Source organism: Falco punctatus, assembly GCF_963210335.1.
Source record: "Falco punctatus genome assembly, chromosome: 7".
In the NCBI taxonomy this organism is placed as follows: Eukaryota; Metazoa; Chordata; class Aves; order Falconiformes; family Falconidae; genus Falco; species Falco punctatus.
In genome coordinates, this window is record NC_137587.1 from 24,331,547 (window position 1) to 24,348,923 (window position 17,377).

At 38.6% G+C, this 17,377-nt stretch overlaps 1 protein-coding gene across 21 annotated transcripts in view; it reads left to right on the forward strand.

The window, feature by feature from the left end:
* Nucleotides 1-717: 717 nt before the first annotated feature.
* CD44 (CD44 molecule (IN blood group)) overlaps nucleotides 718-17,377 on the forward strand; it is a 58,616-nt gene continuing 41,956 nt past the window's right edge. For 4 of the 21 annotated variants that reach the window (XM_080394915.1, XM_080394931.1, XM_080394926.1 and 1 more), the window contains exon 1: nucleotides 720-918. In XM_080394915.1, coding sequence (XP_080251041.1) covers nucleotides 855-918 — 64 coding nt within the window. In that variant the 5' untranslated portion in view covers nucleotides 720-854. Of the gene's footprint in view, nucleotides 919-17,377 lie in introns of all 21 variants that reach the window. The other 17 variants (XM_080394922.1, XM_080394924.1, XM_080394923.1 and 14 more) reach the window with 11 other exon arrangements.

Here is a 17,377-nt window from a genome sequence, read left to right on the forward strand (position 1 = left end):
GACCTCATCTGAATGTCAAAGACCGTCGTATGTTCTTATCCTGTTTCTCTGCTTTGCAAATTTGGAATAGCAGGAATAATTCATCCTGTACCTCATACCATTGACACAATAAAATAGCAGCCTTAGTCCTCAGTATCACTGCTGGCACTGGCATCGGTTACCACTGTCGTTGGAGCAGCCTGTGCGGAGAAGCCCGGGGCAGAATGGGCTGTGGGAGACTGAGCTGCCTTGACTTACCTTCTGTGCATGGTTACCCTCCAGGGACAAACAGAAGCATTTTAGACAGGTCCATTGCAGAGCAGGCATTTCATTTGCTTTAAATAGAACTGCAAAAAGAGAAAATGATGAGATGGGACAAAATAAGCAAAATATTTAGGGGAAACCTGTGGGCAGTTGTAGGTGTGTTGCTGGGGTTCAGAAAATCCAGTGCTTTATGATGAGATTTTAAAATGCAGGAGGGGAGGCTTATAACAAACAGTGCCTTTCTGCGCTAACTCATGCAAGATTGTACAAATTTTCCTGCAAGTGCAGTAAGTATAACTTTTAACTGTACTTGTGTAAGAAGAGGAGGTTTGGTGCCTCTTTAAAACTCGAGTGTGGCTGCTTAGTCAGTACTAGCTCCCCCCTTCCCCCCTCCTTCTTCCACTGCTGGGTAACTTTTGTTGCAATATGGGTGTGACTTTTGATGGAGCTCCCCCTCCCAGTTATGTCATTACTTCAGTTCCTTTGAATCTGAATAAAAAGTGCAGCAAACTTCAGACTCATTGACTGCAGGCTTAACGAGCGTCAGGGCTTTCCTTCTTTCTGCAGCTTGCAAGGATCTCTGGATTTTGCAAAACAGTTCCAAGAAAACAATGGCCAGCTTCTTATGGGCAACTTTTGGATTATGTTTGCTGAAGCTTTGTCTAACAGAAACACGTAAGTTTTTTATGAATGAAAACACTTATGGTTGCTAATAGGTTTATGCTTCAGACACCAAGAACTCTTCTGCTAGAGAGCTAACAGCTTTCCTGCGTCTATATAAAGTTTTATTATTTGGAAGAGTTATCAGAGATGGTTTAGAACTGTAACTTCAGCTGTGCTGGTCTGTACAATCACAGAAAGCTGTGTATTGCTTGTAAAGGGCAATTCCAGATCTATAAAAAGTGAATTAGAGATCATTAAAGTTAAGTTTAAACTAAGAACAGAAGTACATGAGGGAATTTAGAATAGCTCTGGGAAAGCTTGGTTCGACAATGTGACTGGTGTTACAGACTTAGTTTTCTCTCCCAGCTCCATTTCAGACAGTAGAGAAAAGGGGGGGTGGGGGGGTGGGGGGGTGAGTGGAAACCCCCCACAACATACAAGCACTGCATTCTTGAACTTACATGGGCAGAACTAACAGATAATACATACTGCATTTGGACATAGCCTGGCTGAATAGAAGCAAAACTGCAGTTATCTGTGGCTGAAATTTGGAGAGCTTTTATGCCAAGCATGCTTGTTTCTGACTTCTTAAGGTTTATTTGGGGCAGACTGGCAAGATTTTGGAACACAGAGGGTTAGAGTTGACTGCAAAATTCAGTTGTTTATCAATTAACTTTTTGTGCCTTTGTTATCTGCTTCAAATATTTGTATTTAAAAATGAAACATTAATAAGAGAAAAAAAATGAAATTTCTATGTCCAAAATGAGAATATGCTTTTGAAATTTCACATGGTGCAGGCTCAACCATGCTCGAGGGAAATGACCATGCTTTTCACAGACTCTCACTGTGACAACAACTGCCTTGAGGCATTTTGTGGCTAGGGATAACAATTATACTTCTACATTATTTTTCTACTCATTGGCTTCAAGAGACTAACAAAATACATTTTTCATGGCCATTGTCACCCAAGAGCTGTGTGTGTATGTATACTAAATACATATCTTATTTGTCTGAGCAATAGTGCATACTTCTGTAATGGCTGCAGCAGTGCTGGACTGTGAATGGGTGTGTCGAAGTGAACAGTTCCCAGTGTATCTGTGGTAGCTGAGGCACCCTCATTGCTTTTCGTTCTAAAATTGTCTGTCCATTGTACCAAGATGCTCTTGCTAAAATCAGGTATATGGATAAAGCCCTCAGAGAAAGGGCAGAGGTACTGTAGGCAGATCAAGTACGTCTGACTTGGTCCAAGCCTGTATGCTGTATAAGTATTATAATTATTCAGTTACTGCCTGCTCAACTGATTTCTCCTTTTATGAGCTGCAGGAGCATCCTAAAGAAGCGGAGTCTGCACTGACTCTGAGAATAATACATTTTTACAGTGAGATGTAGCAGAAAACCCCCTCTTTGGCGTAGTTACAAAAAGTATGTCAAACTTCACGTATGCCCCACAGGGAAGTTTCTTTAGTGGCTTAGAGAGGTATTAGGCTATAGCTACAATATATTTTAATTGGTATGTGGTACATTCCAGCATGACTTTGTAGTCAGTAGTGACTTCAAAACAGCAGTTGATGGTGTGGTGTTTTGTTGTTTTTTTTTAAAACTAGTGACTTTACTGTGTATCACAGGGTAGTTGTCTTCACTATTGGGAAAGACTTTGCTTGAAGACAAAATTCAGATCTACTCCTGAATAGGAATTTAAATGCTTTTAGTACAGAGTTTTGCGAAATTAGAAAGCACCTGCGATTACTGTTAATGTGGTTACTGAAGATGAGCTACTGAGAGCAGCTGAAAAACTTACTCATCCTGAGTTCTGTGCTGTTGTGCGTGTGCTGTCACTGACATGTGAGCAAGGTGCGTTCATGATATTGACGTGACTTTTGTTGTTTAAGGAGTCCAGATCAAGGCGGATATAGATGCTGTCATCTTGGTTAATGATGATTCTGGGAGATATTTTCCCCTGTGAGCATTATATATTTGTAAAAATATTTCTCTCAAAGTTTTCCTTGATTAATAGAAAGTGAATCCTAGAATTTTGACACCCGTACTGAAAGAAGCTGGAATAGAAGTAGTAGTAAAGATGAAATGAGAGAGGATGAGTCCACTAGTGAGAGGGAGGAGCTTAGCTATTAGCACTGGAGAGATTGCCAGAGTCCCGGTACAAGGTAAAGCTCTGAGACAGGGCTACTTACTGTAGCTATCAGTCAGTCACAAAGGAAGGACCTGCCTGCCTCTTGACTTATATATCCATTATGTGAATTTGTAAATAACACAGTTTGAAGAAGCTCTTTGTGCTAGTTTATTTTCATTTAGTCCTTGCAGTGTGTATCTTGGCTATTTTCCCAAAGCTGAAAAGTAACGAGACTTTGTTGAAGTTCACTTGAACTTCCATCATCATTTAACATGAAGGTTGCATACTTGCCCTGAAATACTCTCACACAGAGAGCCAACAAACCATGGCAGAGGATTGTCTTGCAGTCTTGGAAAAATGTTTGTTGATTCTTTAGTTAAAGGTGTTCACCGCAATGTAGAACCATTACCTTGAAAACAGGAAGTCAGAGAAAGGCTTAATGAGGAAAGAGCATTATACAATTGAGGAAGAACTTTTTAAACTAAATGTTTTAAAATCACTGGTAGCCATAGCCAAGGTTAAACAAAATGTTCCCCCATACCTGGTGTGTCATTCTTTCCAGAACAGTTCCCATGACTTTTATTGGCCAGGATTTGAAGATGGTATTACTATTGAAGTTAGTCATCTAGCACCTAAACTTTCATGAGGTTCTACTGTAGCAAGAACATCCCAGCAGGATGAGGTGTCCTGAGATACTGATAGACAGGTATAAACAGCAGAGAGAATCATGAGCTCATTACTGCTAAAATATTTGTGGCAAATATGGGTTCTCAAGAATTTCATTAAGGTGTTAAAAAATGCTTTCATTGAAGGACAATTGCCATTTCAAATGAAAGAACTTAAGGAAGAGAGCAAGATAATATAGTGAGTAAAACTATAGATCTCAAAGGAAGTTTGATTGTATAGCAAAGAGCTTGGGGGATTGCAGGAAGCAACTAAAATTTGTTATATAGACATCATGAAGACTTGAGAAATTTAAGTTAGAGAAGAAACCTGAAATATATCCAGGCAAGAATCTAGTGTAAACCTCTGCAGACATATCCACTAATTTGGATGCCAACTGTCAGGAAAATGGGGAAAATAAATGAGGAATAAAAAAAGATAGATAGCAGCAGCAATCAAGTTAATCCATAATAGGACCGGAACCTATAGATATGTGAAAAGTTAAAAAAAGTAAAACCAGCATTGCTGACATGGCATAGGAAAAAGCTCTGGTGAGCTCTGTGGATATGGGTTCATTAAAAAGCAAGGAGCAAACATGGCAAGATGGCGATGTTCTTGCCAGAGAAGAGATGGCATTCAGAGGGAGTGGCCAGACGGCATCAGTAATTAGGTTTGAAAATAGGTTGCAAGGCGCATTGTTTCCAAGGACAGATTAGATAAGGACAGACTAGATCAACATCTTTAAAGGACAGTTTGGGTGTTGGTGGTTATGCTACTGGGTAAGAGGATGGAGTAGAAGACCTCTGCTAGCTCTGTTTCTTCTTTGATAAAATAATAATTTTAGTTCTGAATGTAGTTGACTGGTAGTGGAATACATTATAGAGGAGCAATGAAAAAGTGATGTAGAGTTTCTCATATAAGGAGAGGATAAGTCAGTTCAAGAGCTTAGAAGTCTTTTGGAATTCCAGAGATACTGTAAGAATACTCCTCCATTGGCTTTTCTGGTCTTCTTGCCTCACATTTGTTCCCACAATAATAGATAAGTGTTTGAAAATATAGGCAAGATAGAAGACGATAATTCTTAACTTCATATGACATATATTCCATTATTTAGAAAAAAAAAAATTAAAGAGAACTCTATGTGAGAGAGCAAGGGAAGGTATTCTGCCAAACTCTTCCCTAAAATTGCTTTTTCCAGGACCAAGGTTGAACGCATATAGTCACCTGTGAACTGTAACTTCACAGAGTGGATAATCATGAGATAAACATGACCCACCGCAGTAATCTTGCCTACTTTGAAAACAATACAACATTGTACTGGAACTATTCATGATGTTCAGAACACATGATATTTTAGCATCAGCTGGTGACTGAAAACACGCTTTATCAAATTCAATTTTTCAGCACTAAATTGAATTCTTAGACTAGAGCAGTTCAAACTTTCAACTGAAGGCCAGCAAAGTGAGAGGAGCAAAAAAGAAGTTGGTTTTGTCACCAACACATCTCTGAAACATACATCATGGTTGCTACCAAGTAAAACCCACATCCACGGTCTGTTTTGTTCTTTGCCTTTGCTCCCCTCTTTGTGATATATCTGGTGGTTTGGACTGATCTCCATGGGTTATCAACAACTGTAGGCGTGAAGCCTGTTTGGTGTAGCTGCTGGTCAGACTAGACCAGAAATTCATCAGCTGTTAACATGTAGTTGTCTTTCACTCCCAGGGAGGTAATAATCATTTCAAAGCCATCAGACACTGTAATTATCAGTGACCATTATGGCTGCTGCTGCTAATAGTGGTGGCACAGAGGATTGTGTCAGTCTGGAATGTTTATCAGTTTGCTCCCTTCCAAATCACAGGCTTCCCTACGGTGGCATCAGCAGTTATCTCAGTAGCAGCTGGCGGTGATTTTCCTCCCTTGCCGCGGCTGCTGGAGCTGACCCCACCCAAGGGACAACCGAGCAGCTCCTCATATGAATGAGTTTGCAGGCAGTGAAATGGCAACTGAGAGAAAGAGGGGTTTTCTCTGGAGAATCAGTCAGACTGAAAGTTTAGCTAATTGTGATTTAAAATTCAAACCTTTGTGACTGTTTCCTGCCTAACAAAACCTGCAGTCATTTTTGGAGTCTGTGCCTACAATTAAGAACATAATTGAACTCTCTTTTGTATGCACTAACTTTGGGACTTTCCAGTTCCTCTACATGACAACACTGGCTGTGCTAGATAATGCAGCAATCTTATTTCAGTACGATAACTTTGAACCTTCACATTGTGAAACAGCAAAAAAAGAAGACAGAAAGGAGCTGAAGAATAAACTATGATTTTAGCAATTAGTAACATGGAAGCTCAAGCAAACATGACAAATCAAAGTAAAAATCACAGAGAAGACCTGAATCTTACATCTGCACTTTGAAAAAATACATTGCTTCATTTTTTTCTTTCCTTCTCTTGATGACTGAGCTCGGCGCAGTAGCTGGAAGCATTAAGACTGTGTTGTATCTTTGAAAAAAAAAAAAAAAAAATCAGACACGCAGCAGCTGTGGTAAAACTTCCGTCTCTGTTTCTGTTAACGAAACTGTTCCAAAAGCAATGTGAGATGGTTATAAAAGAGGTTGCCAGGGTACAGGCTGACAGCTGCCTAGGAAAATGGCATTAGCCAGCAATCATCAACTACACAGTTAATGTCTGATTTATTAAATACCTGCTTTCGTAAATAAGAAGCTACCCTTGACAGAATGTAAAATAGTAAAAAAAAACTGATGTGACATAGCTTTTGTGGATTATATATGTCTCATGGTGGCAGCATGTTAGCAAAACAGGTTCTCAGAAGTATATTTCCCTAGGGGGCTTTTTTATTGTTATTTTTGTTAATAGATAGGTGTCTGTAAAGAAGCAGGGTGTGGTATGTGTGGGTAGATGTAATGAAGAGTTTCTTGCAGCATTCCCATACAGAAGTGAAAGGTTAACTGGAGCTCAGCATATGGGTTTTGGTCACACAGGAGCCTCTGGGCAGATGTGAGAGACCTCTGTCCAGGCAGAAAGCAATCTGGTATCCAAATTGGGGTCTAGAAGTCAAGCACCAGCCTTGAATTGGCAGCTTCTCTGAGAGAACGTGTCTTGCCACCAGGAGCACTTATCAGCAAGGGCTTGGTATCATGCTTGCCGGAGCAGCATGAGCGCCACTGTTCTCAGAGAGTAGGCAGAGCCCACATGCCCACTCAATACAGACTAAGCAAGCTGGCCGCTGCTCCTTCCACAGCATGTAAATGCAGTAGTTCAACAGCACCATGCAGGTGTTTGTGATGGCAGTGGTTAGTCCTTTACCTACTCTTTACCATCAGCCATGCACATCTTATCTACAAGGTGGAGTATCCCTACTGCAGAATGAGACTAAGGCAGTAAAAAGTACATCGCTGCTAGTGGCAGCCAGGCTTTCCCAACTCCATTACGGTGCTCTAGCTGAAGCTTCTGCACCAGGAATATGGAATAGTTAACTGGGCAGGTTCAAGGGAAAGTAGTATTTGCCAGTTATAAAGAAACATGATTCATTAATAATGAAGACACTGAGGGTGAAGCCTGAACTCACCTTAGTGTTTCACTTTTACTCACTTCCCTGTTATTCCTCCTCCTGCTTGATTAGGTGTCCTCCATTAATTTGCATGTCCTTTCCCTTTTCTGTCATTCAGTCTGGCATGCAAGTGTAGAAAAAAAGCCTTTTTTACTAATGAGTCTTCATAGTTATAAATGCAGGTTTTTGTTCTCTGTTTCTCTATATTTCTTACGCATAAATTCAACATATAGGAACATCTACAACATGGAAGTGAAATAATATGTGTTCTCTTCAAATCAATTTCTCCAGTAGCAGTGCTATAAAAATCAGTTAAATCTTATCTTTGTTGCTCTGACAGTTTATCCTGTTTACTTTTGTGTATGTTATCTGTACACACACTGAAGGCTGGCAGCTATTTTCAGTTTAGTGGCACTTGATTCCTGTTAGACAAGTATAGTTTTCTTAAAACTAAGTATAGTTTTCTTAAAAAGTTCTTATTCAAGATTTATCTTTTTATGATTAGGGGTGTTGGAAGCTGTTTGGTAAATGAGAACTGACTTAAGTCTTTTGTCCTACTGTCAAACTTAACACTTCTTTTGGCTCAAGATCTTTAAAAGTTATTTAATAATTAACTGAAGAAATATGTCTTAAATTTAGTCAAGTTTCTCTCCTGTTTGAAGCAATACTTTTTGGTGAGAACTATCAGCTATCTCCTTGAGAACTTGTAGGTATTTGTACATAAAGGCTTGATACTCTGGGAAAGATGAGTGCCAGTAGGCATGAAATGACCCAGCAAGTCAGAGATGGCAAGAACAGACCCACTGTCTCTAACCCGAAGGTGGGCCACCTGCTCACAATGCCAGAAAACCATGTGGCCAGAATGTTACAAGTCCAGAGGAGTTTGAGTGCCACTGTGCAGCGACTATGTGCATCCGGGTGGTACCCAGATATATCTTTTAAATGTCCACCTCTTCTTTTAAACAACTTTTTCTGTTTCTCACACCTTTTTACTGTTGTCCCCACTAATCCATCTCTGTCTCTCTGGGACATCTGGCTGAAGCAGTCTAATAAATCTGATAGACTCATGTAAGCATGATAGAAGGTTATATCCGTTTGATCCGTTTGAAAATTCTGTTCAGCAGCTTAGTCATTCTCAGGCAAAAGGAAACATAGAGACCAAGTTCTTCTTACAAGAGATAGGCCTTAGAGAAGACTCAAATGACAAGAAAATTCTCTCATTCATGTATTTTACGATTTTCTTTTGGTTTTGTCCTTCTGTGCTGTCAAGTCTCACTTACTGTCATTGTGTTCAACATAAGGCTAATAGGGCAGGAACATCCTGTGACTTCAGATCAGTAGTAACAAAATGCTACTCTTACATTGCACTAGCTAGAGTTCCTTTCTTTTCTGGGAGGAGCACAAACTCTTGTAGCACAGGAAATAAAAATACTTTTATTGAAATCTCATATTGAGCTCTAAACTCTTAAACTCCTCTTTTCTAGAATGTAACAAAGTAATTTTATAGCCTACAGATAATAGACGTTTGGTGGTTCCAGTTCATCACTGAATGGGCACAGCTACGATTTTAGGCAGGCAGCTATCATCCACAGTTCTTGTATTAAAAACAGTAACAGGCAGAAGTTGCAAGCATGTGAGACACCTTCCCATGGTGACTGCTTAGAGGGAAGTTTCTTTCCTGCTTTTGTGGCTTGCCTCAGAAAACCCTGGATCTGTTTGCTCACTGTTGTGGTGTAAAATGTTGCAGAGCTCTTCTCAGAGTGTGTATGATGAAAGACTTTTTTGTATCCTGACATTTCCATTAGATCAGTCCTATTCATTCATTTTCTCGTGGCTGTATTTCCTGGCTGCTTGTTGGGCGGGAAAAGATCACAGTAGTTTTATTCTATTTTCTCACCATGTCCTTGACCTGCCAAGTCTCACACATTATCTGGTAGTGATATAGTTCATGTTCACACTGGACAGAGCACAACATTAACTGGCTTTTAAAACATGAAGCAGAGGCAATCTTAGAGCATCGTGGAAGGGTAAAGACCACTACAGTTATTCAGTTTTTTTCAGAGCATGTCTAGGCATAAGTGCTAGGCAGCATTTTCTTTCTCTGTGGGTTCATGTGGATTAGACAAAAGAGAAAACCCTAATTTATTAAGACAAATGACTGAATCCAAATTTGTTTTCTGTTAATACTTTGCTAAGAGTATATTTTTATCCAAGTAGTGTGTGTAACAAGTGGTTTCTATTTCTTTCTGGAGTTGGAACATTTTTTTCTTCTTCTTTTGTATTTTCTAACAGCTTCACTATTTATATAAAGCCAGTGGGGGCCAGCCCTATTGTATATTAGTATACATAGTATATTACATACAGAACAATGCAAGACCGTAAAATGTTGCAATAGTGCCCTTAAAGATCGGTGGAATTTCTACCCAACATTTTCCACTTGCAAATGAATTAACTCCTTAATTCATTTCCTTTGACAAGCAAAGGAGGAAAAGTTCAAAAACTCTCTCTACCTGACTAGGTTACCATTCAAAATAAAATACAGGCAATGTTATTTGGTTCAACTGCTTCTATGTTGTCACAATCCCATTTAAAAAACAAAGTAGCATAGCTACAGCATTGAAAGTCATTTATCCAGCAAGGGTTATATCCACTAATAATCGACAAGAGTGTTTGTTGATAACATCTACTTGATGATACACATCTACATCTTCAAAGCTCAAGGTGCTCATTAGTAACAAGATGCAGTGCTTTCTCCCCAATATATCCTACAGCATCTTAAACATTTGAACATTTCAACATCGACATATGTCTGAGATGTATTCCTTCCACTTGTCATCGGCTGGATTCTTCCAAGTACTGTAGAAGAAGAGCTTGAGTTCTTGAAAAAGATTTAACGTCTTATGCTTTCTCAAACTATCACTTCAGAAACAGGTTGTCTCTCTAATGAAATTTTGTCCTGTATAATATTTCTTTTTCTTGTGTTACGTGGAGTTGACATAAATATTACATTTTGTCTAGAGGGGTTTACTATCTTATCTGGTGTGTGTTTCATCAACACATTCAGCACATTTGGGATCAGGCTGAATGTGTTTAAACTATTGTAGAACCTAAAATTTCAGCTCTGGATATACTATTATTTAACAGAGTAAAGATCATCCAAGAGAGTAAGAAAGAAGTGATCTGACAAACACACTGACTGAAGATAACAACAACTTGGGGTTTTTGTAGCTCTTTGGAAGTCAGTGATTTTATCCCCACCTCAAAATAAGTCACCCCAGCAATGTAGCTGTAAATAGCACATTTTTCTCCTAAGTCCCAGCCATTGTGCCATCAGCAAGATTAGTGCCTCTTTCACTTGAATTTCAGAAAGCAGCTAATTCAGAAATTCAGAAAGGGATATTTCAGCTGAAGCAAGCATTATTATTATTAGTAAGAAAAAAGCCCTTGTACAAACATTCTTCTGCTGGTACAGAAGTGAACATAAGTACAGAGGACCAGAGCATTCTCTGGGAAGCTTTTATCTTAGAAACAGGAAACTCTTCAGTTACTAACTGGTAATCCAACATAGAGCCTGGCTATAAATCCTTCCTTCAGCTGGACTATCCACATCAGAAAATACTGTTTATGAGTAAGAGCTAAGTATTTTCCTAATTTTTGAAGCATCCTTACAAACCATTGTTTGCAGACCTGCACTGAATTTAGTAACGGAATCAGTCAAATACTTATCTGACTTTATTGCTCATAGCCATAGTGCTCAGGCCATGTCACTTTATCAACACCAGTCAGAATTATATTACTGTTGACTCACAGCAATTGCAAGGGAACAGTTTGCAACATTTTAGCACCTTTTTCTCACCCTCGACATGATACAAATATATCTACAATAATGGTCATAGCAACATGTTCAAGTCCTAATATAAGTCTGCCTTTTGCTTTTTAGCTTACTGGTTTGGTATCCTGAATTGGCTGCTGTATTGGGAGATATCCTGATATCTCCCATCCTTCCAGAGCAAATAGTTTTAAGAGTCAGCTGAATTAGCAGTGTTTCAGGAATTGATATAGTAAGGTGTGTCTAAGACGTGCTTTCAAACTGTTCAAGAAAGACAAATGGAATCTATACGCAACGACTGGTAGCAGATCATCTGGAAAAGTGGTTCCATGCTGCGTCAGCTACTTCTGCTGTTCCTAAGAGAGATCTCTGATTTGTTTAAAGAACTTTCCACTTTTATTTCTTGCAAGTATGTGATGAGACCTTCTTACTTCTAATTCCAGAATGCTATACTGACTTGCTTTCCTTTCCAGCTCTGATACCAGCTTACTGGTCTCAAGCTATCTTTCCTGTATATAGCTCATTGTTAATATTCATTGTCATGTGGTAGTAATGGGTCACACAAGATCAGTTTCTTTGTCTTAGTTTACCTGACAACTCAATGAATTTTATGTAGTATCTGAATTCACAGAATATTGAGGCCACACTGCCAATGCCTCTTTCCCATTCTTCCCACATGCAAATGCATCTTCCCTGCCTCTTATGGATTGTTAAGTTTAAATAAACTTTTTTTTTTAAAAAAAAAGGAAAACTATATTAAACTCAAGGCATATCATTATTCTCACCACATTTCTGATAGCAACAGCATTGTGTTCATACTAATGTTAACTATGATCTCCAGTTATTAAACATACCTTTTTACTAAACCAGTTATAAAAGGTTCAAAACTAAGACTGTAAGAATTATTAAAGAAACCTAACTGAACATCTAACTTGAGATACTAATAACTTGCATACATCTTAGAAAAGTTTCTTGCTAGTCATTACTTTCAGTATAAATCTCAAGATTCTTAAAACTGTAGTATATGGATGGATGGAGTAACACAGAGTCCAGAAAATGGAAATATTTTCCCACCAAAAATTCAAGTGGGAGCTGCCTGCTGGCCCAGGCATTCTGGTTACTGGCTATGGGATCCTTGCCCTTATGACTATCAGCGAAAAAACAAAGGGAGTAGTGGATGTGACAGTGTTCTCTTCCATCGTCAGAAGCTTGCACTGATTTAAGGTGGGGTAAGACCTTTCCCATTGATTTCTATAGATTCTAAATGAGATTTGCTTAAGTAGATTGTGTTAAGCATTACACATTTTTTACAAAGTGATAATTTCCAAAGGTAGGTTTTGTTTGAACCATACTTACTTCAGATCCCAAGCCAAGTCTTTCTGCCAATGAAAATACTGTTTGGATTTTTTTTTTTTCTCTGTCTGTCCTAATATTTCCAGAGCAAAATTTCAAGGTCTTCAGGAAGTAAAAATGAAGTGTATTTCACAAGTTTTACTTTTTTCAGTAGGGTGCAGTATGCCTCCAATGCTCCTGAAAGCACCATGGTTGCCATCCCTCCATTGAAAATGTACTTATGACTGGGTACTTCTTGGGTTTTTATGGAGAGGAACACATTGAGATCAACCCATTCTCCACCTCTGAAACTGCAGTAGCTTGTACATACAGCTGGATAAGCAACTTTCATTTTCATTACTGCCTGTGAATTAAGTTCTTCAGACTTCTTCCATGACCTCTTCTTCAGAGAATGCTTTCTTCCAAGACTGTTTCTTTACTTTTTCTTTTGTACCCAGTATTTCTGATCTCTTTGAAACACACCATTTGTAAGGTCTTGTGGGTAACAAGGACCAGACAGCACTGCTAGCAGAGGTTACTCAAAATCCCATTGTGGAAAGAAAATGGTATTTCAGTGTAACATCACAAAGCAAGTCAGCTTTTGCTAACCGTTGATTCTAACAAGTAAATTTCTTCAGGTTTTGGTTTTGATTTGATTATCATTCATCCAGTGATTTGTTAAGACTTAGAACTTTTCCATACTCTTGAGACTTCCAGAATGCAGATGATATTATGCTTTATTCTGCTTTATTGTGAAAATCACAAATATTCAAAAGTAGTGTATTATCCATCTTTAAAACTGCAAAATTACATGCAAAGGTTACAGTTACATTCTTAATGTGAGAAATCTGGATTTAGTATGAATCATTAAATCATGCATTACATTGGAGGTTTCACTTCCCCAGTTTCATTTCTAGCAGGCCAAATTCAACAGATTATCAGACAGTATTTTAATCAATATGCAATTACCAACTATGATCCCTGGTTTAAGTCTTTAATGTTGTACTCCTTTGTACTCTTTGTAAGGTATCTTCTTGTAAATCTACACAAGAAACTTCTACAAAAGGTTGGGTTTCATCTTAATTTTCCAAGACATTTGAAAAAAACGTAGAGGGAAAAGAAACTGGGAATGAGTTCATGTGCATTGTGGGGATGTTGAGTTTGGAATAACTACTGATATGTCTCCTATTTGGGCAGTCCTCTTCTGCCATTGTTTGTTACTAGGAAGTTGGCATGGGTCTTTTGTCTTTTGACATGTCTTACATTGTGAGGCATATCCTAAGCAGCTGCCTTCTTTTTAGTGTGACTGGCAGGCTAATGTTACCTTCATTTTAACTCGCTGGCTTTCAGAGCTTTTAAAAAGATTCTTGGGGTTCCTTTCTCTGTTGTTTTCTTGCAAAGTGGACTTGTTAAAATCAATAGATGTTCTACTTCTTATTCAGCATCTTCTTTTCTCTTTTTCAGTTTTGGTCATTGTTTGCTTTTCCATAATGAACTTACTGCACAAATGAGTTTAAAATTTGAGAATCCTTATTAGTGGTTTTCCTGATAACTCAGAGGAGCAGAGAAAATATAAAAACCCATAGTTTTAGAACTTTAGAAGTTTAGAAATTGTTTATAAAAAAAATAATGCAATATCATGTGAAAAATAGTTTCAAATCACAGCTGGTATTATTATTGAGTAACAGCGCAAATCATTAAAATTCAAAATCTGTCATTCAATTGGACTTGTTAACCGTAGGTCTGATTTTGCAGTAATTTCTTATCTAAATAACCACAGACCTTAAAACAGACTTCCTGTGACTTGTCAAATCTTAGATGGAGGCTGAATGTAAAAGCTGTAAGAACACCATAAAATAACAATGTAATGATTCTTTGCTCTTACAGCATTCTTTATCAGTAAATCTAGAATTGCTTTATTAAGGAGGTTAGTTGCAAACTGAGGCAAAGAGAAATGAATTGACTTATCCAGGTTATATCAGTGGGTAAATGACAGAGCAGGGAATAGGCATAAGGCCCTTCGACCTCCAGGCTGGAGATATGTCTGCTGAGAAACACTGTCTCACCTGCTTTTATCCCAAATGACTAAATGGTTTGATTTCAGTCAAACAATGAAAGTCAGACTCCAACTATTATTCACCAGCTTTGTTTCATGTATGTTTCTTCACCTGGACTGCATGGAACTGATCCCAACTGATTTGCTTCACAGTCCCTGTTACTCAGCCTTTGGGGTTAGACTACTCATTGTACAGCCTGAAGCTTTCCTAGTATTGACAATGATGATTATGTTTTCATCATCTCGAGTAGGGCATATCTGATAACTGTCTAATTCCAGGACTATGATTTCACTGCCTGCAATTTTTCCACTGAGGTGCTGCACAGCTGTACCATGTTCTAGTGGAGTCTGAAAACTTTCAACTCACTATTGTGTGAAACTACTACAAAAAGAATAATATTAATGTCAACAGCAAGGACATTTATCGTAAGTGATGACTGTATAGGCTCACTCAGGATGTTTACCAGAGCAACAGTTGCCAAGCAGATAAAGTATGTTTGGAAGATGCATTAGCAGACTTTTTTCTTCCCTCAGCAGCTGCTGAGGAATGAAACATATTTCTTGTACTTACTTGCATTGTGAGTGACTCTGTGAATGCTTGATTCATGAATAGTGCCACCCCCACTCCCACTTTTCTAAATCAGTATCCAGGAAAGCTATCAGATTGAGACACTGAAGACTTTTGCCCATCTGTAAACGGAACAGAGGCAATGACTTTGGTGGCCAGCGGGCAGATTCGTTAAGAACAGTTTAGAAGGAAGTCAACAGCCTGAGCAGGGTCCCACATCCTGTTTCCGGTGTGTACTTGCTGAAGTAACACAGCAATGTAAGGAGTACTTGTTAACATCTGGTGGAGAAAGGAGATCCTCCTGCTGCAGTGTATCTCTCTCTGGCCACTGTGCTTATCCCCAGCCACATCTCTCCTTTTCATTTCACAGATCCACCTGAGCCCACTTGGATCACAGGGTTAACACGGCTACATCATGACTTTTTATGCAGTTAACAGCATACAGGAGAGTGAAGAAGCTACTATCTTATTTGCCTTTTCAGCCCAAATTACTAGGTACCCAAATATAACTGGGTAGTAGGAATAGCTTTGGCAACACTTCAAAGAAAGGTCTGATTTTATACCTTTGAATCTGTAGAGAGGCATCTTCACTTTCTTGTCACCACACCCAACTACTAAGAATATGTTGCCTCTATTTATAGCAGGCACTCCTTACAACATGCAGGTAAATTCCTTTTGAAGTGTTTTCCTGGACTTTTCTGTCTTTAAAAAGCCAGGTGTGCAGATTCCCTGCCCACCCACCCCCACCCCGAGTATCAGCAATATATTAGGGATATAATTATGGGTTGTTTTCTCTCCCATGCAAATTTTCAAGACTTACAACACTTTCCTATGCCAAACAGACACGAATATACAAGATTTTAAAAACCTCTACGGGGAAATTTTGGCCTGCGTTCCTTAAAGCATCTACTTGTATTGCAACCACGTAAAGGTTCAAACTTAACTTTCTTAAATTGTTTTATTCTGTTTTGTGCAAACTAATTAATTAAGTTTCAAAATGAAAGGCAGTTTCAAACTGAGAAACAAACGCCTTGTTTTGCTTTATTTAAGTATCCACAAGGGATGCTTCAAGAATTGAAAACATGGTTTACTGCCACTAAATCTGGAAATGTATTTCCTATAAATCATTTTAAGTTTCACAACCTGTGAATACCCCTGAGAAGGTATTTCATCTGACAACTTCCAAGAACCTGTAAAGACTTACTTTCATTGTCACTATTTGGAAAAGCCTTGCTTATGGTGTAGGCAGCTTATTTCCAGGTTTTTTACTCTACTTTCTGTAGAGAATGGTGGCTGGCAGAGCAAGAATATCATAACTGGGAGAACAGAAAAACATCACCCAGCCACGCTAAATGGCTGTGCTTGTTGCTTGATCCTTGGTGGTTTTGTGTTGTGACGGTAAAGGACTGCAGCCTCATAGACACATGCTTGCTTGACTCACATGGATTCTGCAGAATCTGACTTCTAAATTTGATCAGTGTGTAGTCATCCCAGTTTAGCCTCTGATTTTCCCAGCACAATTTTCCTTTCCCCATCAAGCCCTGAGGGATTCAGGTATAGGTGTGTTTTAATGATGTCGACACGTGTCTATTGGTGACTGCAGCTGGGATTAATGAATCATTTTACATAACCTAACAAACAGCTATCCAGTGATTTTCATCACTACTGACCTGGGCTTCAGTCCAATTTCTGACATAAAGGTGGAAGCCTCTGTATCCAATTACTGTTGTCTGGGCTGCGAATTGCCTCTGAAGAAATGATGGAATACTCAGTAAATAATAATACCATCCAGGCCCATGTGTATTGTAGTGTATTATTAGGTAATCACTGGATGCTATCTTTGTACATTCAATTCTCCCGGATGTCAAAATGGTGGTAATCGAGATCTCTTAGTTGACAAAATGTCTTGGATCTTGAAATGTTTCATGAATCCATCCCATACAAAGTTTTGTATTCAGAGGGCAATTCGTCTGGTCAGGAGTAAAATAGACATTCTTACTTATCCATGAAGTTGTTTTCCTGAGAAACATTTTTTAAAAAAAAAAAAAAAAAAAAAAAAAAGATCAGCTGGAGATAGGTCTGAACTGAGAGCCAAGATCTGAACTGTCCAGACCTCAGATCTTAGGACTCATATGACCCAGTTTCTAGGTTTGCCTGGAGAGGAACCATAGTTACTAGGAGTCTCTTTTAAACAGATGTTAATCAGTTTCAAAGATGCCACTTTTCTCTGCTTCATTACTAGCATGCATTAAAGCAGGTGCTAATATTAAAAATGTAGATATCAGTGCTAAGCTAACAGTTGTTCCCGTTCAGAAGTGTCACTACAAG